At 47.4% G+C, this 26,798-nt stretch overlaps 1 protein-coding gene across 1 annotated transcript; it reads right to left on the bottom strand.

Moving 5' to 3' along the window:
- Positions 1 to 25,267, bottom strand: pde1a (phosphodiesterase 1A, calmodulin-dependent). The gene is made up of 17 exons (XM_040148675.1): positions 25,034 to 25,267; positions 24,615 to 24,715; positions 16,853 to 16,879; positions 13,095 to 13,208; positions 12,788 to 12,970; positions 11,226 to 11,292; positions 9,729 to 9,845; positions 8,068 to 8,208; positions 7,758 to 7,858; positions 6,727 to 6,852; positions 6,481 to 6,582; positions 5,449 to 5,569; positions 4,148 to 4,229; positions 3,748 to 3,868; positions 1,925 to 2,109; positions 870 to 1,073; positions 1 to 59 (listed from the first exon to the last, which is right to left on the bottom strand). Exons 1-17 carry the CDS (start codon positions 25,265 to 25,267, stop codon positions 1 to 3), a joined length of 2,085 nt encoding a protein of 694 aa, XP_040004609.1.
- Positions 25,268 to 26,798: the final 1,531 nt, after the last annotated feature.

Genomic DNA, 26,798 nt, shown 5'->3' with positions numbered 1-26,798 from the left:
TCAGGCGTTTTCAGGCACTTCGTCATCGTCCTCCTCCTTGTCCTCGCCAGGCCCTGCCCCTGCAGCAGTCACCACAGCAACAGGTCAGCTCATTGAGAGCGTAAGTTTTGGAAAAGTTTACATACATATAGACATCGGGTGCATATCTCAAAAAACTGACAAACAACCATTAGCTTTTCTAACGCTACGATGAACTATTCAAGTCATCGGTAATTTTTAAATGAACAGCTCTGCCCTGGTCACTGTAGCTGACTTTATGTGCCGTCAGTAAATCCTGTATCGTGACGGTGTTTTTACGTATCACGGCTCATGGGCTGCTCTCATGTGTTGTTTTCTGCGCCCGGACGCAACTGTTCTGCGTGGACTTTCAGTCAGATCAGCGGCGACCAGCTGCTGGAGCTGCTTCTTAACGTCGGCCACAAAAACGAGATTTTGGACTAGAACGAACGTAAGAAACACCCCCCTCAGTTTTCCACACAATCAATCAAAAAGTTAGGTGAATATCCTGAACTAAAGCTGTCCATCCATCCATCTGTCCATCCATCTATCTACATGAGTTCATTTTAAATATTATACGATAGAAACGTTACGATTACTATCTACAACAGATAAAGTATTTTGGTATGAAAACTTACAAGTATCCTGTATCATAAATACACGTCTGACATTAGTTACAAGCCAAACTGAAAATTCAGTGAGTTGTGATGATATTTATTGTGGATTGACCTCCTGCCTCGACGGACGTACATGCATTAGGAGGGGCCTCGCTGACGCGTTGCCGCGGTGAACGGCAGCGAGCGGTGATGTGTCAGTGTCTATGTATGACACTGTGTCTGTGAAAGGTTTGCAGGGATTTTCATGTTTTATACCATTCCAGGTCAGGTGCTCTGCAGGCACGTGGTCAGGTGACTCGTCGTCGTGGGTCTCATCAGGTGGGGAGCTGTCTGAGTTCTGTGAGTGGTCGGAGGTGTGTCCATCAGGGATGCTGTGGTTGGGTGAGGCGTGCGACTGGATGTCCGGGTTGATGTTGGACTCCACCCTCTCTTGTTCCTCTTGCTCCTTACTGGCCAGCTCTACGCACGATAGACACACGGGAAGATTTGAGTTACAGGAAATTTGCCAAAGGATCACATTTCCTCCAAATCTGTAAGAGGGAAAACGTGTGATGTACTGACCAAGGCTTTTAAAGTTAGGGTGCAGTCAGACCAGAGTCCGCCCGGTGAAATTTAGTCACGGGGTTTGACAAAAAGCAGGAGGGGACAGAAAATAGCGAGGTTACGGTTGTAAACAACCTGCAGGAGCTAGCATGGCCAGTGGGCTAACAACAGCAGCCCACAAAGGTGTAAAACACGCAGCGTTTTATTGTCGTTCAACCTCCGTCACCGTCCTTCACTCACTGTTGCCTGGCGGCATCCCTTCGTCCTCTGCCGCCTGTAAACAAACCTCCGGTGACTGGAGAAATTCAATTCACGCGGGACCAAATTATTTTTCGCTCGAACAGAGGGGTGATGTTTGTTCAGTAGGGTTATGAATTCCTAAAAGCTTTCCCTGCCGTGCAGCCGCACTCCGATGTTGTCATCCAAAAGTCGGAGGTAAAAAGTTCGTCGAGCACCTCTCGCTCTCGTGAAGGTTCGCGTGGGACGGCGCATACCTGTGTCCCATTGCCACACCCTCTACCTGTAGGTACTGTTGGTTATCCAATTCAAAGTCATTGTGTTTGAAACATATTTCTAGTAATTGGAAGATTTTAGTGTTAGGTTTAGGTTAGGGTAAGGTTAGCGGTTAGGGAATGCATTATGTCATTGAGTGCCCTCACAACTAATTTAAGATTAGTGTGTGTGTGTGTGTGTGTGTGTGTGTGTGTGTGTGTGTGTGTGTGTGTGTGTGTGTGTGTGTGTGTGTGTGTGTGTGTGTGTGTGTGTACCCTGCACAGACAGCTCTTTCCAGCGGTCCTTGTTGCTGGCGATGACGCCGGATAGGTGGAGCCTCAGAGCCGGCAGGTCGATGGCGGTCAGAGAAAAGTCCATCTGTCCATCGTCACTGTTTCCCTGGCGACCGCTACTATGTCTCTGCACCGACTCCACGGTAACGGAGCCACTTCCTGTTAAACTGGAACAGAGCAGGGTTATGGACCAGGAGGAACCACATACCGAGGGTCCGAACCAGTGGGGCCTCATGTTACAGTTAAAGTCACACGTTCTGTTTTTTGTCCAATTGTATAAGAACACGACCTCGTCTCCAGCAACTAAAAGGCTCATATACTATGTAACCTGATTTAGTGAAAGTGAACCACATCAGGTTTCAGGTTTTCATCAGGTTTCTACCAGCGGGAACCACCAGGGCCCTTTAAGCCCTTGGAGGGAGACTAAGATGAATGAATCAGTTTATATTTACTCGTACTCTAAAAATCATTTAGCATAAAATCAAAATGTTTTTCAAGTCAAAAATTGCCAGGAAACACTGCAATTTTTGTGTATTGGGCAAATTAAAAACAGAAATGAATACAAATCCCCCTGTTTGCCGCCCAAACAGAATCTCCCCTTGGCTAGTTACCAGGTAAAAGACACGTCACTCAGCTCTGTGATTGACGGTTCCTCTGTGACTTTGTAGACGACCTTGCCAATTGACCTTATGCGGCCCGTCCATTTTTAGGTTTGGTCCTTTTCCAGGTTTGTCTTTTAACTTCCGCTTGCGATTGTTGGCTTTAGTAAACTCAAGTCAAAAAAAGGTCCTCGCAGCGCACCATAAATTGCTAAAAGTTGGTAAGGCACGTCCAAATTTGTGAGGAGGAGGTCATGAGCTGACCACGCCACATCCACCGCAGATATCGGATTAAACTAAATTTGGTTGTTGTTATATTATTAATATCATTTGCAGTCTTCACAAACGATCGGCGAACCGGCTGATTTTTACCTCGTTGGTCTGGAATCTGATTTATCAACACCAATTTAAATGATGACGTAACATTTCACTGATGATATACAGTCATTTGGAATAGAAATAGCATGTTACACAAGAGTAAGCCCGTTTCATGGAGAATGGACGGTGTGCCGTAGTGTAACCAGATGAGTCTCCATTGTGACTCTGTGTCTTGGACGAGGAAACCTATTAGCACATGTTTTGAACAGCCACTCAGACAGCTTCTGTTATGGAATCAGGGGAGAGGTTAAAATATAAAACGAAAAATATATATAAAATATAAAAATGGTTTTTTTAGAGGGCCTTAGCACTAGCGCTAGCTGGGCCGTAGCTTCAGCTCCACGTTAGCAGCGTTCACGGCAGAGTTTTTAAGTCTGTGACTGAGTGTGTGTTAGGTTGCATTTAGCCTCTCATGGCAACTTGCATGATAACTGCTGTGCAGTGTTGTGGCGTATGAGACTCCTTCCGATTCACAGATCTGTTAATCAAACTGGACTTCCTGGATTTTAACTCCACGTCCCACCGGTACCCGAGGCAACACGCCCCCACCACAACACAAACCCCTGACCTGTCCTACGGCAGGGTTGAGCTCAGTCTGAACATCCGCTTGCTGGAATACACCATGGGAGGTGGAGCTGACTCCTCTCCTTCCATTCTTATGTCCAGAGGGCTCTGCCTTTGTCTTTTCATCACAGAACCAGATATTTTCTAATGCTGTTTTGTACTGATGATTACACCGGGAGAGTTTCATATCTATCCAAGGCCCAAAGACCTTACATAAGGTGGTGGTGGTGGTAGTAGTAGTAGTAGTAGTAGTAGTAGTAGTACCTGGACCTCCTGTTTCCAGTCTCTCTGGCCTTCCTGTCCTCTTCTATCAGAGGACCAATCACCTTCTCTGTTGTGTCGATCAGAACACTGAAGGTCGGCTCCACGATGAAGTCTATGAAACCTGCAGCCAGACAGAGCGACGGGCAGACGGGATAGAGAGAAGGGAAAGGTGTAGAAGGGGGGAAAGGTAGATGGTCGATATGGCAGACAAACATCGGTGCCTCCTCTTTTTAAAATACAATAGTCAGACTCATCTGAGATCCGTTTTTCAAACCACCAGCAGGTGTCACAGTTGGACCAAAGTTAATAAGCACTGACAGCCCCCTGTCATAGTCCCAGTGCCTGCTACCAGTCAACGGCACTCCTCGCCTGCCCGCGGTTGGTCGATGGTTGCTCTTACCTATCTGTGATTGGGCGATCATGGTAGCCTTGCGGTCACAGAGAGGAGAAAAAGGAAGGCCGAGTTCCACCTCTTTATCTCCCTGGAAAAGATACAGTCACTAAGGCAACATGAACATGTGTGTCTGGGGTTTTTTTAACTACTCACATCAACTCTGTGTGGTATTTGCATCCACTTTCTGCCACCTGAGCACAGCAGAGCAGTGTGAATGAAAACAAGGACGGGGGTGGGAGAGAAACCGGCAACCTGACCCCCCAACGAACATTTCCTATAGCAGGTTCACATGCTACACTGAGAGGATAAGGCTGATGGATAGCAAGCTGTTTCACTGACACACAGTCAGTCCAGACTCCCACGACCATCTCAGAGGATCAATACTCGATCGATAAGTAATAAGTGAATTCAAGATTCAATACAATGCCATTTCAACATAGCGGACAGGAATTTCCTTGGGTTATCTCATGTAAAACAAAAACGGCAAAAACCTCAGGACAGACCGGTAAAGTTGAGAGGATTATATCTCAGAGCAGGCAGCGTGTGAAGGAATCATAAATTTTTCCACTGGTCTGGGTCGGTCCAGTTACGCTGTCACTGCCTGGTTGTTGGCTGTTAGCTACGACTCGCTTTTCAGTGTTTTTCGACTGACTCGTTTTAAAACCATATAACCAAAGGAGTGCTGAATATTCATGTACTTGGTGGCCGCAAACATAAGGTTGTGCTAAAACCACTGAGGCTAAAGCTGCATGTCCCAGGCGAAAAAGTCAGCATCCTCAACCGGTCAAATGAAGAAACAGCATTGTTTTCGTATTGCAGCGTAGAGCAGATCAGACTGTTATTACGTCCTAGTGTAACCCTGCTTGGCTGCTTAGCTGACATACTAACAAACAACGTGTCTGGCTAACGTAATGCTACCTTGGCGTATTGTTGGCTGTCGACTGAAGCTCACGTTAGAGCAGATAAACACATAGTTTAGTTCAGTCAGCTACACTTTTGCTCGTGTTTTTGGTTTTTTGGAAAGGCTGGAAGAAAGGTGCCTCCCTCCAAACTCTTTAAATGTGGAACCTGGCTCTCACTACGGCCCCATATACACCACTGCAACATGTGGAGGGAGCACAACACACTCGCTGACATTTGACGCGTGTGTTACATTGATGTATTGGTTCCCACCTCTCTTCTTTTAACAGTCTTTCCAGATGGAGTAATATTTGGCAGAGTGGTCTTTTCCCAAATATTGTGTGTGTGCGTGTGTGTGCGTGTGTGTGTGTGTGTGTGTGTGTGTGTGTGTGTGTGTGTGTGTACACCTGTCTAAAGAACTCCTCCATCAGACTGTGAGTCCAGCGGTAGTGCAGCGGCCAGGCTTTGGCCGGATGACTGATGTCTGCAGCGTGAAGCATCAGAGACAAAACCTTCACTTTGTCTATGCTGGAGAGAGAGAGGGAGAGAACAAAACCTCAATCAAACTTCTTCCAATAATAAACTGTGACTATGTAAAGTCAGGAAAACAACACTCAGGGGTGTCTCAGGACTGCTCTCCTACGGTCTACTGTATGAAAGGTGAGCAGTGTTGTGTCTTTTATTTTGGGTTTTGATCATCGCGTGCAGAGTGCGGGTCTCCAGCCAGACGCTGCAGCGGCGCCAGCAGGACCAGCATGTCGACAGGCCGATGGCGGCGTCTTCCCCCAAATCTCATCCGAGTGGGAGCTGGCGAGCGTGACAGCTCCAGCCTCATGTTTCTCTTTGGCACACAGTCACATTAAAGGGAATCATTTGAGGCTTTGAGGGTGTCAGTCTGGGCTCTGGGGGATTGTGACGGGAATTTCTCATCACGTCCTGACTTTGTTCAGGCCGAACCAAATCAGACAATCGTCAGTTGCAGCTTTGTTTGAGACAGTTTTTTGTCTCTTAACCAACTTCAAGGGTAAAGTTCTGCTCACACATTGATGCATAACAGGAATAAACAGGAAAAAAAAGGCACGGAGTACTTTTACTTCTGATACTTTCAGTACTTTTGCTGATAATACTTACATACTTTTCAATAAAGGACTTTTACTTGTAATGGGGTATTTTGACAGTGTGGTATTATTACTTTTACTTAAGTAAAGGATCTGAGTGCTTCTTCCAACACTGACGCTGACGACCTTTAAGTCCAGGTTGAAAACTTCTCCACTGCCTTTTGGCTGAACCTGAAGCACTCAGTATTATCCACCCTGCAATTACACCTTGAACTACCTGCTAATTCTCCCCGATTATAGAAAATTCATTCAAAACTGGCTTCTATTCTTTCCACTTGTGTTTTAAGACAAGAGGTCAGAGGTCACGTTGGCAGAACTGACCTGTGTGTCTGTGTCAGGGCGTTCCTCATGGTCTTGATCTGCTGGAAGTGACAGGACATGTCTGTGGACATCACCATCTCTATCACCAGAGACCTCAGCTCCCTGCCAATAATCAGTACACACAGTCGGTGATCGATCAGCATGACGGGGCCCTCAGCTCTTCATGTACACAAGTATTAACTCATCAGCGATCGGTGTGTGTGTGTGTGTGTGAGTGTGTTTGTGTGTGTGTGTGAGTGTGAGAACCTCCAGTCGTCCTTGTTCAGGTTGACCAGGATGTTCATGTCCTCCTCTGCCATCAGCCTGTAGGCAGCGCTGACGTGATGGTTCTCCAGCACCGACCTGTCGTTGTACAGAATGGCCACCTCCGACCTGACAGACAGACACAGCATCCAATCAGACGCTGACGACTGCTGTCGCCTTATATATAGATGTACATCGAGAACCCCCAACAACCGTCTAAAAGAGTCAATCTCATATTTTTGAACAATTTTTTAGCATTTCCAGCCACCTCAGCTTCTCGGCTGACTTGTCCTCTAGCATCACATTGAGGTTGACACTTGTGATCTTTAATGAAATGTCACAACTATTGGAGAGATTGCTGTAAAATTAGGTTCGGGCATTCATGCTCTGGTGAACCCTTAACTTTCCATCTAGTGCCATCACGGTCTAGTCAAAAATCCAATTTGTTTCATATCTTTGCTTTATGATGGGGTGAGAGACGCCGCAAAATCTGGTTTCGATCCGATCCCAACTAATACCAGTGCCAGGATCACCGATACCAATACTGATATCGATACTTTTTGTTGTTAAAAGCAGCTGACGTACCCTCATGTGAGGGAGAGAAATAATGTAGTGTCGTGATTCATGAGGTGAATGCATCGTTAAAGGGCTTTCAAACGCAGTTCTTTAACCACCACACACACATATTGCAGCACTGTGTTCGTGTGCCCACAAGACTCTGACTGTGTCTCATTTCGCGCTCTATCTTGAGTGCATAAGTGCGGTGCACTATGAGCACCCGGTCGTAACGGTCAAAAAGTTGAGTGTGAAACGCCTTCTCCCCCTCAATGGTCGCCATCTTGGCTACAAGCTGCTGGCATGGCTGTAGACTCTTGTTTCTTTGTTATCAGTTGGTATTTGAGTGTCTCCTCAAAGTTAAACTAAAGACCCGAATCCCAAAGGGGGTCACCGTCCTTGTTCGATCAGATCCCACAGATTCTCCGATCGTCTTTATAGAACATGGTATAATCTGATTGTGTAACTGTCTGCGTCACCTGGTGTGGATGTGGAAGTTGTTGGTGGTTCCAGTGTGTTCGAAGTCGTGAATCGCTGCAGCGAAAACCATCGCGAGAATCTCCAGTTCGCTGAGCCAGTGCTGACCAGACACACACACACACACACACACACACACACACACACACACGAATTTATGCGGACAAAAATCTTTTCATGTCCTGTCTGCACCATGTAAATTATTAAATTTTAGAGTGAAGACTTTAAGTTTAGGGTAAGAGTTAGGCTAGTGGTTACGGTAAGGGTGTGTGTGTGTGTGTGTGTGTGTGTGTGTGTGTGTGTGTGTGTTACCATGAGTCCAGTGTGTAGCATAAGGAAGTGGGCGGTCTGAGTGACATCAGCGGCGTGGATGAGGTTGTGGTAGGGGTTCCTGTGTTTGCTGTAGCCAGTCTCCAGGGCTTCGACAAACTGCACCAGAGCCTGCACTGGGATCTGAACGCAGGTGACACAGGTGACACAGGTTGGGGATACAGGCGGTATGAGTACTACACTGGTTTTGTTTATTCATCTGTACATACAGTAAACCAGCCAGTTGGTGATTTGTTTGTAAGTGAAGATGCAGTCAACCAGGTCAAACCTTGAATCCAAAACAAGTTCTCATCTTCGCAGAGGGTTAAACTTTGAGGCAGACGGAGCATCGTTCTGTTTGATGGAAGTGCATTCGAGGGGTTTACTTGTAACTATGACTTCACTCTCTTGTATTTATTACAGCATCTCGTTAGCGAACAAAAAATGTGTGTGTTGTGATAAAAAGATCATTAATGTAAAGTAAAGCAAAGAAAAGTAATGCGCTAATGACCTGTTTGCCCAATAAGAAGAAATCTCTTCAGACAGCTACATGTTGTGGTTTTAAGGAAGGTTATGTGCAGGACTGTTTCTTGGCTGGGCGAAGTAACTTCCTGGAAACAGTTTGGCACACAACCCCCGCCCCAATAAAACTACAACTTCACTTTTTTGTGCGGAACAAACAAGATACAGTGCAATGTGTTAATTAGTGAGCTGGGGAGGTGCTGGTTAGTGGACGCAGAGAAAGCCAGCCCACCTCCAACCCGGCGTTTGTGCTAAGCTAAGCTAATCGGCTTCTGGCTGTAGCTTCACATTTGTGTCTTCAGAGGAATGAAACTGATTAACCTGCAGCCTCGAACAAAATCAGCCCAGCCCACTCAGTACACTTAGCCCCACCCATCCTGACATTAGGCCCCACCCACCCCACAGCAGAGGTCCTCGGGGGTCCCTGTGGTTCTGAGGAACCTGGACCTGAGCCAGGATCCGAGTCGAGCCAGGTCCAAATTCTACTCGTTCTAATCAGGTCGGCTGGGATCTCGTTTTACTGCCACGGGTCTTGGATCCAAAATAGCGGACCCGCAGAGACCCCAGTGCGCCCGGTATCGGCGCTGATCACATGGCGCGTGACGCATTGTGACAATCACTACCACTAAAGTGAACTGAGGGTTTATGGGACTTTGAGTCACAGATATTTGGTAGGTCAGAGCGCTACTGCCGATCTATCAGTCAGCTGGCAGCAGAATCTTTTATTGTTGGTGCAGGAGGTGGAAATAAGACTTTCAGTTACTTCTATCAATTCACCCATCAAACATATGAACAGATTATTTTAGTTTCTGTGATTTTGCTTTCGTTGTCAGGACATCATCATCATCATTGCTATTATTATTATTGTTATTATTACAGTGCGTCTCTTTATACTGCAGCTGCTTGTTAATTGCTGGAATGAGCTGATAGTGTTTGATGCTGCTGCCGGTGTTTGCGCTCTTTCTCTGTTCGGGTCCACCGCATTGTAGATCGGATCTATTGAGCCCCGGGTCTTTTCGGGTCTGGCCGGGACCGGATCCGCCTCAGATCCGGTCTCTCTTATCTGAAAATCAATTCACGCACGTGGTGTCGGGGTAGGTTTTTCTCCACAGGTGTTAATGATATGAAGTTGTTATGTGTACCCTGAACCTGTTGATGAGGTCATAGCGGGTCAGCAGGTCGTAGACCAGGAACTTGAGGGCGTGGTCTGCGGTGGCCTCGTGGAAGGAAAAAACATCAAACGACCACTGGTCCACTTCCTGGAAAACAACCAGCAAAACGTCACCATCTCATACGCTGAACAAACATCTAATATCAAGTGACATCAAGCCGAGTGGCTCCGCTCATCCAGCCTCCATCCAGGGTAATGTAGGATGTTTGCCAGTAGAGGGCAGTGTGAGAAAGATGTTTGCTCACACTGGGAGGCGTTGGACCATCACACCCACTTACATTAATGATTATAATTGTGCATTAGATGACAGTTATCATTAGAGGTTGGTTACGTTACAGTTAATACAGAGCTGTTTTCCAACCTCTAAACACAATTTGTATTGTTTCTACTTGTTTTATGTCACGAGAGAAGCAGGAATGTGAAACGGCTGCAGAACAGTTGCCTTTGTACAGGAAGCTCATGTCATTTTTCTTTCCCTCTACCCTCTCCTGTCGTACGCCATCTCTTCACTCCTCTCCCTACCTCACTCTTCCCTCTTTTCATCATTGCCTCCAACTTTCCTTCCCTACCTCCTTCTTTCCTTCCTTCCCTCCGTTTCCTTCTTCACTTCCTTCATTCCTCTCCCTACCTCACTCTTCCCTCTTTTCATCAGTGCCTCCAACTTTCCTTCCCTACCTCCTTCTTTCCTTCCTTCCCTCCGTTTCCTTCTTCACTTCCTTCCCTCCGTTTCCTTCTTCACTTCCTTCATTCCTCTCCCTACCTCATTCTTCCCCTTTTTCATCATTGCCTCCAACTTTCCTTCCCTACCTCCTTCTTTCCTTCCTTCCCTCCGTGTCCTTCTTCACTTCCTTCATTCCTCTCCCTACCTCACTCTTCCCTCTTTTCATCATTGCCTCCAACTTTCCTTCCCTACCTCCTTCTTTCCTCCTTACCTCCGTGTCCTTCTTCACTTCCTTCATTCCTTACTTCCTCCTCCTTTCTTTTCCTTACCACTTCCCTTTCTTCTCTTGCCCTTCCATCGTTTTAATCCCCACCTCCTTGTTTTTCATACCTCTGCCCTTCCCCTCTTTACCTCCTCCTTTCCTTTTGCCACCTCATGCATTCCTTCCCTTCATCCTCCTTTTTTTAGCCTTCCCTTCTCTACGTCCTCTTTTCTCGCTGCAGTGCTTCCCCCTCCGCTCCTTCTCTACTTCTTCCTTTAGTTTCCTCCTTTCTTTCCTTAAGTCTCCTTTCCCTCTTTACTTCACTTTCCTTGCCTACCTCTTTCTTCCTTCCCTCCTCTTTTCCTTCTTAAGTTAATGGAACTCATCAGGGCTTTTCCAACCTTGTGAACTGGTGCTTGGGAAAACAAAACTGTGCTGACTCTGATCTAACTGGAGTTTTTCAACTTCTACTGAACCGCAGGGTAAATACAGTAGGACGATGTCACTTCCTGCCGGTGGGAGCGCAGCAACAAAACAGTCTTTACCTTCAGAGCTGTCAAAGCGGTGGGAGGATAGGTCAGACCGGCCATGTTGGATGTCCGTCTGTACATCCTGATGTGACACAGACACACACAAACACACAGATAAAAATATCATGCGCAAATCTCGCACATGGATACGGACGGGTGTAGGCACAGACGCAGTCCTCACATGGACCCACTCCAGCCACCCTCCTCCACAGTTTGTGACCAGGATGGATTGTTTGTCGCCATGGTGACCGTCGTCTAAACACAAACACACACACACACACGGCGAGCGCTGCCTTGGTGCAGCAGATATTTTTTGATTTCATGCGTCATTAAGCTGCTGAAGATGAACTGATATCATTCTACCACTATGAGTCATTTACACTGTAATGATGTTGCACCTCGTGGCTTCCCTATATGTGATCTGCATCTCCAGCTCACTCACACGCTAACATCATTACACCTCATGTCCGACCCGCTAATCGAATCTGCGGCGAAGTCGGCCGGATGCTTTCTGATGTGCGTTTTGAAGAAGTCGTTGATTGTTTTCTGCCTTTTCTTCAGATGCTGAAGACAAAAATAGCCGACTTCAGTCTGAGACAATCACCTGACTGGACCTTCACTTGTTATTAGTCTAAATCGCTACCTGGACAAATATATATCTATATAGATAGATATAGATGGATGTCGGACATCTTATTCCATTGACGTGCTGCTCTAACAGCTTCCTCTCCTCTGGTTTCAGCCTTTCCTCCCATTCAGACACAGCGAGCGTTAGTGAGGTCCAGGTCTTGTTGGGTAACAAGGTCTGATTTAGTCTGCGTTCCGCTTCAGGTTTAGGTCGGGGCTCTGGCCAGACCAGTCAACTTCTTCCACACCAAACTGGGACAACCAGTTTCGTGCACTGGGGGTATTACCGCGTTGAAACAGGAAAGGGACAAACACAAACGGCTGCCACAAAGTTGGAAGAACCTTATTGTCTAAAATGTCATTGTCGGCCATTTTTTTAAAATCATTTTTTCCCTTTTTCTTCATTCTGACATTTATTTTGTTTATTGTGTTGCTTGTTTAGTTGCTATTTTTACTTCGTGGTAATTTTGTTCTGTTTAAAAGTGAAAATGTGCAGCGCTTGACGATGCATGATGAAGGACCATAATGTAATAAAACAATGGGCGAGGCGCAGGTGAGACCATTGTTTTCCACATCAGCGCCCCTGGAAGAGCAAAAGGGAACAAAGACAGGCTGTTTAAATCCTCCTCCGTGATTTAGGGCGTGTTTGTGGTTTAATCCGTGGTGCGGTTAGTTTCACTAGTCAGTTAACTGCAGTACTGCTGCTACGGTTACCTACAGTTTTACAGTATATATGCTGAACACTGATTCAGTAAACTGTGGACCAGTCCTGTGTACGTGATTACACCTTCTGCAGACACCATTTGGTGGCCATTAGTACCAGCTAGAGTGAGAGTGTGAAGGCTGGTGTTCCCCAAAATTCACTCCACAAAAACCTGTGGAAACATCTGCTGCAGACCTCCGGAGAAATGATCTCCATTGCACCGTCACCTGACAGGAGCAGCGTTTACCTCTCTACGAAGATCCCGGCCTGCACTGCGTGGACAATGCTCCTGAATCTCGGCTTCTCCTCGGGACGACGCTTGGCCAAGCCCATCCTCCTGCTGAAGGTACATGCCAGCCAATCGCGTACCTCGCTGGGCACCGACTCTGCCTGCAAGTCGCTGAGCTCGTCCTCCGTGTCCAACAGACGCCTGCCGGGCAGAAAACAAACAGCCGTCAGTGTCACGGCTTGGATAACTGGGCGCAGAGATTTCTTTTCCGCACACCCGCCTGCCCTTCCTGCCTTCACTCCTTTCTTACTTCCGTCCATCGCACCTGGTCTCATCGGTGTAAACAGCGTCCAACATGGCAGCAGCGAGCTCCAGGTTCCTGCGGAGCTCCTGCAGGTCCACGATGCCGCGGTCCATCTGCTCCAGGACCCCCTTCAGCCTGACAACGCAAACACACACAGCGCACTCATGAGCTCAGTTACTAGAATATACATGAGAGGACAGATTACACAATACTGTATGTTAGAGCCATTTACAAAGTTTAATGTCTCCCGATCGCTAAATTAGCAACATAATAATGTAAATGATTCGGCTCGTGAATTAATAACTATTTTATTTTCTGAGCAGTTATTCTTGGATCTAATTTAGTTCATTGGAGGATGACGATAAACTGTTGTTGATGGCTGGGACGGATTTCAGCCTTTGACCTCACGTCAGACTCAGCAGCGTTGCCAGGTTTTTTCTTCGTTAAAAGTGGGAATAAAAAAGGAATCAGCTGAAATGAAGGCAGCAGTATCTGCGACTGTGGTGCTGCTTCACGTGTGAGTCAAGAGGCAAGAGCCCCCGTAACGATGGCCACAGAAGATGAAGTAGACAACACAAAAATCTCTTACAGCTACACAATCAACCACTCAGTTATTCACCGAACTGTTATTTTTATCACGGTGGCAATACATTTGTGGGCTGGTGTGATTGTTCACTCTTACATCTTCCTCGGGGGCAAAGTTAGGAGAGTTTTGGTTATTTCATCTCATAGATTTCTGTGTTTCCGTCTTCACTTTTCTCACTCGTTTGACGTGACGAGCGTTTGAACATCTGCACCAACATCTGATGACGGCCGTGCGGCTGTTTGCTTGTTTCCAGGCCACCGTCGCACACACAGTCCTGATGAGGCGGAGCGCTTGAGAGTTAGACAATGTTAGCAATGTTTTCTCTCTACTTTTTGTTGTCATGAATTTCTTTCTCTTACAGAGAAACATTGCAGGTTTGACATTAATGGCTTTAATGTTTTAAAGGTGAATGAAATGGCAGGAGACAGAGGTCAGAGCTCATCCAACAACATCTAATGGCAACTCAGGCCTGCTGCTTCACCTTCCGGTGGAACTCACACCGTCGCCGCTCCTCGGACTCTGCCGCTCGCCATCAGGCTACGGTGTCGCTCTCCGCCTCTGCTGCCGCCGCTGTTCGTAGGGCAGCTCGTACAGCTTTCAAAAGCCCCGCCTCCACCTGAGTCTGACGCTCCTTGTTCATCGAGTGCAGGTTCTGTTGTATACTGCAACGTCCTCTGTTGCGGTGCACGGTCCTCTACTCAGCCCAGCACCATGACAGTCCTCAGAAATCCTGCCCGCAGGCTTCGCACACCTGCTAACCGACACAGCTGCTGTCCTGTTCCCAGCGCACGACCGGAACGTGACGATCTGTTCCCTCCAGATGGACACGTGATGGTCTGCCTCCTGTCAATCAGCTGACACCCACAGTTAGTAGCGGGAGTCTCCTCCAGGAAATAAACGCGTCGTCTCATAAACTTCATCCTCACCGTGTCTCCGTCAGCCAGGACAGCAACTCATCTCGGTTTGAAGACAAAATGTCGTAGCACACTACGCTAAGGTAGACATGGCTCTATCTTTGAAGCCGCATCCAGACTGGGTTCATTTCTCTTAATTTTAACTTCAGCCGTTTTAATCCGGTCCAAAGCAGGCATGTGGGTAGTTTTTCAACCCCGTCCCAGTAATAATTAAATCTGCAACGTCCCACTGGTCTGTCCAGCGAATACAAGCGGGTCTATTTGGGATCTAACGGGACGACAGACAAAATGAAAACCATCAGTAGAGCGAGAGCCGACCAGACGTGCTGTTGTAATGCCAGCGTCAGGTGGGTGCTGCCCTTCTCTTTTTGGCCCGTGTTTGTTTACACTTCTGGCAAAGGGTCTCCGTGAAAAGCCGCTGAACCAGCTGTGATCAGCTCCTGTCAGCAGTGAACCCATGGATGTCCAGACAACCACCACTGGATCACTGTGACACTGAAGAAAACTTGATTTCTATCAGATTTATGGAGGTTTACTCTGGGTGGACATCAGAGATGATGATGTCCTCGGGAAGCGTAAGCCGCACCGAATCGTATCGATGTGTGTTTCATGTCTGTGTGTTCAGAGTTAGGACTCGGAGAAGGAGGATCATTTTTGATCTTTGCCTCCGCTTCAGCTCCCCCTCATCCCACTGAGCAGGCTTTTGTCTTTCTCTTTCGTCTTTGTCCCTGCTGAATGTCCACGTCTACGTCCTGGTTTCCCGCTGGTTAAAATGCCGTCCGGAGAGACGACTGGAACTTGACTTCGCTGAGCACAGTGAATACTTTATTCCTCGCCTGAGCTTTCCCACCACACTGTTACTGTTCCTTTAAAAGGTTTTTCTGAGAAAAAAAGAGTGAGGAGGGGGCACGAGGCCACATTTTGTGCCCCGACGAGGGCTCATGCTGTGCATTCAGCCAGCTTCCACCATGCAGCCCTGGTATCCAGACTGAGGACGGCGGGACGGGTCAAGGGACCGATGGGTGGATGCGAAGTCTTTTCCCACTGCAGGACGGAGGGACGGCGACGGGGAGACATAAAGACTCGGCATCCTGCCGTCGTCATGGTGACCAAACACCGTTTTTCGTAAACTGGGTGAAATCTGTTTTAGTTGTCATGGCTACAGCTGGAGTCAGCATGGGAGACGGGGCGAGAGAGAACTAAAGTTCAGGACTGCAGAGATTCAAGCGTTTCACTTTCATCTAAAATCCTCTCGTTATCATTATTATTACTATTAGTACTAATAGTGGTAGTAGCAGAGGTGAAATGTAACTAAGTACATTTACTCAAGTACTGTTCATCGGTACAGTTTTGAGGGACTTGTACTTTACTTGAGAATTTCCTGCTTGTGTTACGTCATACGTCTACTCCACTACATGTGTCAGACACATGTAGTTACTAGTTACTCTGCAGATGTAGATTTTACCCACTGACAAGATGTGATGCACTGTTACAGATTAAACTGCCGGAAAAATACGACTCCGGCACCTGCAACATGACAATGCTCCATAAACATCTGTTCTACAAATCCAATAATAACTGATCTTATAATGCAACATGGAGACCTTTGGTTCTCGAAGTACATTTTGTTGTCAGTACCTATGTATTTTTACGTAAGTAACATTTTGAATTCGGGACTTTTACCTGTATGTGGCATGAAAGGTCAAGTATAACTTCAAATGTGTACTAAAGTAGAGAAGTGTAGAGTACCGGAGTAAATGTCTTAGTTACACTCCGGCAGCGCCGCTTGACGACTCTCTCGTCTTGAATCTTGACGGCTCGGGGCGACAGTGGGCGACAGCCTGTCAGCGTCTGAGCCTGTGGGCGTGAACGGGAGAGTCAGTCTTCGTCTCGCCCTCTGCGGTTCGACGCCTCCGCGTTTTCTCCGGTTGACGGAGGAGCGCGGGGAAGGGGAGCGTGTGATGGAGCGTCTGTTTAATGAGTGGTCGAAACAGCAACACAACCCCTGTCGCCGAGCAACAGGCGGACACGGCGTCACACCAAAAACCCGCATATGTATACGGTCAGACAAACAGTGAAGACAGTGTGGAAGGGGCTGTCTGTACAAAAATAGAGACAAAAAGACAGGTGGGAAGACAGACAGGCCGTCCAGGTGTGTGTAGGAGGACCGAGAGCCTCTTCAGTCCTGTAATTCAGCCTGAGAGCTTCCTCTTTGTGTGTGTGTGTGTGTGTGTGTGTGTGTGTGTGTGTGTGTGCGTGTGTGTGTGTGTGTGTCTTACCTCTGCGATGCACTTTTATATTTCTGCCTGTAAACAGAAACAAAAAAAAGCAGAGTCAGTCAAATGAGCCAATCACACGCTGCCATCGGACAGTCCTCATCATACGCTGATGAAGTCATAAACTGTCCGTGTGGTGTGTGTGTGTGTGTGTGTGTGTGTGTGTGTGTGTTCAGGTGGTCAAGGCCGAGCTTCCAGGAACATTTTTGAACAGCGGCCACATTGCAGACGCCACTTAGCAACACAGCCAGCAGCTGCAGCGGCGGTGGCTGCGACACGCAGCTCGTCGAGGCTCCTCAGGCTGCATCAAAATTCGCATTCCTTCTCAGAGTTGCCCAACTCAGTCAAATCTGAACACAGAGACTTGATACACATTCTTTTAGACCTCACGTGACTTACACTTCCTGTGGATATTGTTGTTTCCAATATTAATCACGGATAAATGTCCGTAATCCACTTTAAAAAGAGAGAAAACAAGAGGCTCCTTGTCACTGCAGAACCTGCCTGAGAACCTTCATGTTTTTAAGTTTTCTTCAGTGTCACATTGTTCCAGCGATAGTGGTCAGTTCATCCAGTGGCAAACACGGACGCCTAATCGCCCATTCAGGACCTTTAATGTCGCCCATTTGCCGAAATGTAAACAAAATCGGGCTAAAGGAGCGCATCGTAACTCACTGACACTATGGCGATGTTATACTTCACGTTTACATTCCCCGGAGCATTATGGGAAATGCAGTTCCACAACTTATTTGCCGCAGCATTTGTCTCAGTTCTGTCTGGCAGACGCACAGTGTCAGCCTTTGAAATCCTCTTTTCCTTGGCTGGATGTGCAAACTGTCCAGCGTCTGTTCTCCAAACACGCTCCTGGTGTTGCACCTTATTTCTGACTCCAGTCTTTCCGGTGGAGTCATCTGGACATCACGGCTGATGCTGAACTCACTGCCTCGAGCACAGCATTTGAATCCACGTGGGATGATGATTCCCGCGTTATGCTGAAGGGGACGTTGACGTTTGCCTGACCGAGACCTCCGAGGTCGAAAAAAGTTGCACCAGTAACATTTTGGAAGCTTGCAAATTTCAGTGTGAGGGGAAGCGCTCCTCTACCCAGAAACACAGACGCCGACCTGTGCCACTTCCACCTACCCTAATGTTCGGTTTGGGGGGCTGGAGAGCCCCGGGTCCCGTTGTGCGACGGTCTTGTGTTGATGTAAGCGGTCGGTGGAGGAGAGTGTAGCCACAAAGCGCAAAAAAGAACTTCGCCAGTGGCTGAACACGACTTGTGTGCTGCGACAAAGATGGAGGACAAATGAATGAGGAGCATTTCTAAATATCGAAACATCGCGATCGTATTAACTAAAACTAAAAACATTTGCTGGGCAAAATATCAGCTTTAAGTTGCTTCAACTGCAGCGGTGGCCCAGAGGTTAGCGAAGCTGTCCGATGCAAACCCCCAGACCAGCAGGACAACTCTGGGCCAGCTCGTCTTCTCTCAGTGGAACGTCCCTGAATAAACGAAGCAGCAGTTTTCTGTTGAAGCTGCACGAGGACGGGACGCTGTCCAGGCACGTACGTACTGGAGAAATGGACGCATGCAGTTTCCTTTGGAGCTCATTGAAAGAAGATCTCTCTGTCCGTGCTGTCACCTGTTGCTATGTTACAATCACCACGTGATTTATTGTGGTTTCTGTAATGAATGTACCTTTTATGTCCGTGCTTCCGCTCTTCATGTTTCCATTAGGGTCTAATAAAGCAGCATAATGTCGTCTCATTTAGTTAAAGCTTAATATTCAGCATTTCATTGCTCTGCCTTGTATTTTGTGCTTCTGTGTCGCATGATCTAAATAGGACCTGACCGTGTCCGGTATCGGGTCATGTCAGCCGACGCTCCCCGCCGTGTGAGCGCAGCTTTAGCATGGTTTTTGAACCGATGACATGTCGGAGACGTCCGCTACACAAAGTGAGGCTCTACTTCTGCAAATCGTGGGTGAATACAATGGATTTTCGGCTGCTCTGTATCTACGCTTGGTGTCGGCTGCGCTGCTGCTCCACATGTGAGGTTTCACGGAACATAACAAACAAAACAGAAAAAAAAAAAAGAGACACAATTTGGTGTTGTAGCAACGCTCGCTGCTCACTTCCATATTTTGTCACCTTCATTAAATGTTCTAGCCCAGTTTGTGACAAAGTGAATCTTCATTACTTTTCTCCTTCTTTGGTTCTAATAAGGTCAGAAGAAAAGAAAATATACATATATAGATTTTTCTATTACTGTTATTAGATGTACGGCTACTGTTGAACTGTGGGACAGTGAGAAAATGTCAAGAAAACACAGGAGTTCATAAATTCATGGTCGATGCTCACTGGTGAATCCGTGACATGAAGTGGACCATTGATGAAGCCCCCCCCCCCAGGGATATAAATATGTGCACCAGATATAAAGTCCACATGTTGATGTGGAGCATTTGGCCTGAAATTAGCCAATGGCAGCTCTGGGATCCGACCCCGACTGCTAATCAGGGCTTTGACGCGTCTCGGCTTTGAAATGTGACAGCGGGGACCTGTTATTTCACGGCCGACTGGTAATTGAGCACTGGCCTGCGTGGGCAGATCAGCGCTGAATTACAAAGCAGGGTACGGCAGCGGAGAGCAGCGCAGAGCGGGCTGCTGCAGTGTGTTTCCAGAAGTCGAGAAACAAAAGCCTGCTGCAGAGGCAGCGCTGACAGGTGAGGACGGAGAGAGTTTCTGGAGAATGAGTCACCTCTCTGACAGAACATGGATTTTTTTTTCTTCCTCATATGAATTTGCCCTCTCTGATTTTCTGTCCTGATGAGCACGTGTTTCGTACTTTCACCTCACACGCTTTCTTCCCTGCAGAATCACCGCTGAGCGTGTGAAGTGTATTTTGCTCCTACGTGCATTGCTTCTCCGCACGACTCCGTTTGTGATGCGTTTCTCGCTTTCTTAGTGGTTAACTCCATGCACACCGCCTACGTCAAGGCCGAGCGCCCCAGCGTGAGGGAAAAGCAGAACATCCATTAATGCTGCTTTGGAGTCACACCAGTGGTTAAATAGGAGCGAGAACGCAGAGCAAGAATCGCATTCTGGTTCCTACTGAGTTTCGGCCGCTTTCTGGAGGCATTAAACTGGTTTCTGCTGCTTCTTCGGTGACTGAACTGGACAGACTGGTTTGGGGATTTTAAAGTGACTGGACATGAAAAAACTATTTATCCTGGCTTTTTTCATCCTGTTTTTATTGCCGTGACTGAAACCGCTTCAACTGAGTTCTCTTCTATTTAATGGTTCACAGAACAACCTGATGCACTCACATCCTCTCTTTTCTCTCTCAAAGCGTATCAATAAAAAAGGAAGGTTAAGTAAAAGGAATACAATTAATACAAAATGAATTAGATAAAATATGAATCACAATATGTAAAGATCAAGGAATCCAAAATAAAAAGCCGTGCTGTTCTCTTTCTTTCTCTTTCTCTTCTGCGGAGAGTTTGCTGCATCAAAATGCTCTGCTGTTACCATGGAAACTAGGGAGGACGACAAAAAGGAGAAAAAAAACACAAATCTACTTATTTGTTTTCCCTCCAAACAGCACAGACATTTGCTGTTTGTTGATCTGAAGATACGGTTTTTATCTATAGACCTATCAGTTGAGATCACAGTTTGATTCCACTGCCCCGAAGTGGCCGAAAAATCTGTTACAGAGGTTTAAAAGAAAAATACAACAAAAAAAACCCCACAAAACATGTTTGTGTTCCCCAAACGGACGTATCAAACAGAGTACTGTTTCGATATCGGTACTGGTCGCTAAGTATTGTAGTGTCGCTGATATAGAAAATGTGCCAGAGGAGGCAACGTCAACATATCTACTCCTGCGACTCCGGGGCGCTCCGCTGCTTGCGTGAAAACGGCAGTTTAAAGCCTGAGGTGTCTCCAGACGGGGCTGTGTGGAGCCTGATAAATCACCTGAGTCGGCGTCGGGCGGGTCTGGAGACCACGAGTCTGAAAAGTAATAAAGTGCGGGGGTGTGGATTTAGAAAGAGGTGAGTTCTGCTCAATTTCAACGGGAGCAGAGAAGAAAGAAAAAAAAGAGGTTTTAACAGAGGCCTTCTGTTATAAATTCATAGGCTCCAAGCACATGTGGGAGGGAAGGTAACGATGGGAACGGTTCCCATGTTCACGACCCGCAAACGTCATCAGACGACACAAGATGGCCGCCGGCGCTCTCTTTATGCTGCTGCCTCTCACTCGTTACTGGAGACTCCAGCTGTCTTCGCCAGTACACACAAACGCTGCAGCCACATTTCTGCTGAGTAACGCTATCAACGGCGACTGTACGGGAGTGTCATTTATGTGCACCAACGCCGAGTGGCGGTTGTTCTTCTTCAGAGTTGGACTGTGTTTGTTCAATTCAGCACCATAGCTGTTAAATTTCAGCATTTAATTACCTTTAACAACAGACTTCCCCCCTTTTGTCTTAGCACCACGTCAGACGTATCGTAGCCTTCAGAGAAATACGACTTCGATGCTGTTGATTTACAAGTGGAAACCTGGTAATTGTGGGAACTCCGACATGACTTGAACGCAGCATGAGATAACCCTGATGAACTCACTATTACATCGTCTGGGTTGTTTTTGCAGGTTTGACAAAGCTCCTCTAAAACTAACTGAATAGGATGGTCTCGCTCCTTACGGCTGAGTTTCAGGTTACAAGATGAGCTTCCGTGGTGAATTCTGCTTTTTTATTTTTACACCTTCAGTGTTTCTCTCTCATCGAACCACTGCAGACGGACACATCCACATGCCAATGTTTATTACAGGATCTGGCTAAAATGAAACACGTCCACTTCTTCAACCAGCACACCAACTTCTGCTGGTAAAAAAAAGAAGAAGAGTTGGCAAAGGGAACACATTTGCCTGTGTGCGTTTGATGGAAATGATACCAGGAACATTTCATTTCACCGCTGCCGCCGATACGGGGAACGTTCCTTAGACCAAACATCGCTGGTGACCTGCAGCTAAATCCTTTACTTAAATAAAAGTATCAGCACCACAGTGTGAAAATGCTGCGTTACAAGTGAAAGTCCTGCACTGAAAATGTTATTTAAGTGGGAATACACGGCTGGTAAGCAGCATTTTGATGGTAGCTGATCGAAGTGGAGCTGATTTTAACTATTTTATTTGATGATCCTGTTGTATTTTGCACTGCAAAATCTCTGCCCTACAAAGCAATTATTACTGAGATATTGAGTCTGTTTTTCTCCTTCAAAGAAGTGAATTATTTCAGTGTGAGAATCCTGATAGCAGACAGAATAAGGGATCGCTGCTCCAGAATAAAGAAGACCGTCACCTTATTCTGCAGAATTAAAAACTACTTGACCTCTGTTAAAGCAGATGGAAATTATTTAAGCGCAATGTCCAATTTCTTCACTTTTTAAGAAAATAAGACTTTTATGAATCAGCAATAGACACAAGTCACTTGAAAGATGAAGACTTTTGCGGTGAAGCAAATAAATGTAGTCTTTAACGAGTATAAGTATAAAGCCTGAAGTAGAAAACCGTAGTTGGATTTAGTGCTTGAGTAAATGCATTAGTTACGTTCCACCACTGGTCATAACAAGCACTGTGGCCGCCGCATGTTGAGGGTCCTCCCAGAAATGTACAGCTTTTATACCGACTGGTCTGAGGTCTGAGGAGGACTGAGGTCTGCGGGCAGAGGAGTCGCGGTTCAGCGACAAATAAAGCGCATGTTAAATTCATGCGCTCACGGGGGAAATATTACACATCAGGACTGAAATACACCGTACGGTGACATGAAGGTGGACACACAAATACTCATAGTTGAGTGTCTTACTCCAAGACCAAAGTTGGAAGGGTGGATGATAACTGGTCGCGTTTATGTGAAGCTTTTTAATCCAAAGCGTTTTGCAATTAGCCTCTTATTCACCTGTTCACACACATCTGCACGGACGCTCGCTATTTTCTAAAATATCAGGACATGTTGCAGCATTAAAAGAGCAACCCACCAATTTGGCACTGAGCTCCTGTCGGATCCACAATGGACAGTTTAAAAGAAAAAGAAGAAAAAAAGCAGCCGAACCAGAGACATCGTCTCTTTGCCTTGTCAAAACCTGGCGCCTACGTTACCCACAATGCAACTCGACCACTGACAGATCGGTTGAGGATCCAGGTGTGTTACAGTGTGTCAGTAGCGGTTAATGTAGCCCGGAGCCTGCAGCCTGGAGCAGAGATGGGGGGGGGGCTACAGATGTCTGAAAAACTCAGCTCCTAAAACTCCACATCCCCGGATTTTTTAACTTTTCAAACCTGTGTTTTCATGGTAAGAACTCAGCCATTTTGCTGTGGATAGATTCAAAATGACTCTGCAGAAATTATCCAAATAATAGTCTGTGTATCCTCTGTGACGTTGGTTCCCACCCTGGGGTTTGGGACCCATCAAAGGGTCGCAGGATAAATGCGATGGGTCACAAGATGAGTCATGGGACAGGAAAGAAGGAAGGACCACGTTCATCTACACAAAACTAGTTCCCCTTCCTTCTGACTTTGCTCTGACACTTGCTTTTTCTTGCGATTTGCAGGAGAGTTTTTACAGTTTCAGGCCGCTAACGGTTGGTCGTGAGGTTAGAACGCAAATCTAATGGCAAGTGCAAGTTGTGACAAGGGGGAAGCAGGTAGACGTTTCGTTCGATTTAGGACGTCGTGGCCGTAAAGGCCGAGAAAAGTCAAAGGAACAACTCAACGTATTCACATACCACCAGCAGCCAGTTCACTTAGCATAAAGACTGTGGGGGCGTGGATAAATGCAGTCGTACAAAAACCGAAGCGTAAAAATGACAATATGTGTTTTAGGGGGGTTAGCTGTTAGCTGCCCGTTTCCCCCTGTTTCCGGTCTTGGTGCTAAGCTAAGCTAACCGGCTGCTGGTGGTAGCTTCATTCTTAACTGAGCCAGTTGAGAGTGGCATCGACCTTCTCGTCGTCAACTCTCGCGAATGAGCGTATTTCCAAAAAAAATGTCCGGCTCTTTCTTAACTTTCGCGATCAGCTGCGATGCTGTTTCCTCGCCAGGACTCCATTGAAGACGTGTATGTGCTCGGTGCGTGTGGTGACCATGTGATGAGGCTTTGGTGAGGAAGTAAAAATACATGTGAAGCATCAACAGGAAGTTAAATCGAACATTTACATCTTCCCCTCCTTTTTTCTCCTCTTCATCCACCGTGTTTCACTGCCCTGCCTTTATCTCTCTCTCTCTCTCTCTCTCCCTCTCTTTCTCTCTGTCTCTCTCCCGATCTGTCTTTCTTTGCAGCATCGCAACGCTCTGCCATTACCATGGAAACTATGGAGAACGGAGAGACATGCTGTTTTTTACATGTGCTGCCGTAGCCCCGGGTTCAGACGGATGCGGTGATGTTCTCCCTGCTGCGACGTTCGCTCGTTATCTGACAGACGTGTCATCTCATCAAACACACACACACACACACACACACACACACACTCTCTCTCTCTCTCTTTTATGTTCAGTCATGTTGGACGCCCAGTGTCTTCCACTTATTTTCCGTCACCCCTCTTCCCTCCGTCCTCGGTCCGTGCCATCACCCCCGAGGCTGTCGCTCCGATTCCAAAACTAACGGTGATCAACTGATCCTGGCAACGCAGTCACCAATTATGACCTCATCATCATCATCATCATCAGCATTGCGTCATCAGCCAGCTGACCGTGTGGTGTGTGTTTACTCACATTCCTCTCAGTCGAATCAGGACCTGGTTGTTGTGGTTCTGCTCCAGAACATCCAGCAAGTCCTGCACCTCCTCACTCTGCCGCTGCTGCTCCTCCTCAGACTCCTGGTCAGTCCGCTGCGGCACCTCCTTCGTCTGCTGTTCCTCAGTCTGTGACATCTCCTCAGTCAGCGCCTCCTCCCACTGCTGCAGCTCCTCAGCCTGCTGCTCCTCCTCTGCTTGCTCCTGTTCACTCTGCTGCACCTCTTCCTGCTTTTGTTGCATCCCCTCCTCCTGCTGCACCTCCCCAGTTTGCTGCACCTCCACCTGCTCCTGTCGCACCTGTCCCTCATGTTGCACCTCCTCTTCCTGTTGCATCTCCTCAAAGTCCGCCTCCTCCTCCTGCTCCCTCTGTTGGTGCTGCAAATCCTCCTGCTGCACCCGCTCCTCCTCTTTCTGTAGCGCCTCCTCCGCCTGCTGCTCCTCCTCAGACTGTCTTTCCTCCTGTTTCTGCTGCTCCTCAACCTCCATCTCCTCATCCTGCTGCATCTCCTCTTCCTCTGGCTTTCCTGCCTGTTGCATCTCTTGTTGCTGCACCTGCTCCTCCTCCTGCTGCCCCTGCTCCTGCTCCTGCTCCTGCTCGGGCATCTGCGACTCCTCCGCCTCCTCGTTCATCTCGGCGCGGGTGAGGAGGAGAAGGAGGTGGCGGGGTTATGTTAGGCGTTTGTAGAGTCGCTGTGTTCACGGAGCAGAGTTCGGTCTCTGAGAAGCGTCCGGACGTCTCTCAGACTGACAGAGTCGTGAAAACATCGACGCCGATCAAAGCCCTTTTGGTTCTGTGAAACTTCACCCAACTTCCTGTGATGTCACATTTCGCCCCGGCCAATCCAAAACAGCGATCTTTGATGTGGTCCGTAAGGGAAGCAGAAGTGTTAAAGGTCGCAAGAAAGTGTAGGTTATTTTTTTTACAAAGTTGAAAAGCAGGAACAGACTGACGGCATCCTGACGACTTTCCTCAGTCCAGCTCTGCACTCCAGCACTGCGGCGGCAAAATGATCCAGCTGAACGTCCCAGAGCATCGCCGTAGCAACACACAGAGGAAGTCGACCAGCAATAAAGACAGGATGGAGTGAGAGGGAGGGGGGGGGGCAGCGATGGAGGAGGACAAAGGAGAAGCATAGAACATCGCAGAGCGTTTCCGTGGTAACTCAACAACGGTTGCTAAGAGTGATGGAATCCTGCAGCGGACAGACCTCCCTCCTCCTCCCTCCCAAATTCAAGCACACATAACTTTACACTCCGTTCAGATGCAAACAGCAAACAGGCATCGCAATCTGTCCTCCACTCGCTCATCCCCTGCATCTGAGAGTGTGTGTGTGTGTGTGTGTGTGTGTGTGTGTGTGTGTGTGTGTGTGTGTGTGTGTGTGTGTGCGCGTGGGTGGATTTTAGACAATGATGATGTAATGTTCCTGAAAATGAGAGTCACAAAATCTCTCGAGTCAAGTGGCAGACCCAGACAATCAGTGTAAGGTCCTGCTGGCGCCCCCTAGAGGCCACAGCAGTCATTACATCCACAGTATAAAAATGTTGGACAGGACTGCGCTTATTTTCAAACCGGCGCATTTCCCACAAACGTGGCTGTTGATGCTCTATGGGTCGCGCTAACTGTGCGCTCGCCACCTCCGTGGTAGAGATTTGGGTGAAAGAAGGATTTGAGACTCAAGCATAAGGAGCGAGGCGACTAGTGCGAGCCTGTAGAATAAACTTTCCAAATAAACATGGTTTTACATGAATCATTTCAAACACCTGTGTCTGAGTCTGACCGGACCTGAGCATAGAAAGTAGCCGTCTCTGACCCAATCACGCCTACACGCTCATCATCTGTGGTTTTACCGTCTCGTTCTGCTAAATGCAGCGGCAGATCATCCTGTGGAGCATTATGAGGATGAGTCATTTCACTTTGAGACACGCAGAAAGATAACGGAGCCTTCACAAAGACAACGCACCTCACACAGATGTGCCAACGGATAAGAGTGATTCCAGCTGTGCAACTACAGCAAACGAAGCTGCTGCGCTTGTCAACATCGTCCCCCTGGAGACCTTCCCCAAAATCAGCTGAAGAAAAGGTCGCGGCCGTCTGGACAAACACTCAGCTCCATACGACAAGAAAAAGCGATTACAACATGCAAAACACTATGTGAGGGAT

The sequence above is a fragment of the Xiphias gladius genome, chromosome 16 (genome assembly GCF_016859285.1).
Source record: "Xiphias gladius isolate SHS-SW01 ecotype Sanya breed wild chromosome 16, ASM1685928v1, whole genome shotgun sequence".
Lineage (NCBI taxonomy): Eukaryota > Metazoa > Chordata > Actinopteri > Istiophoriformes > Xiphiidae > Xiphias > Xiphias gladius.
The sequence above is the reverse complement of the archived record's forward strand: the minus strand, read 5'-3'. Positions and strand labels throughout refer to the sequence as shown.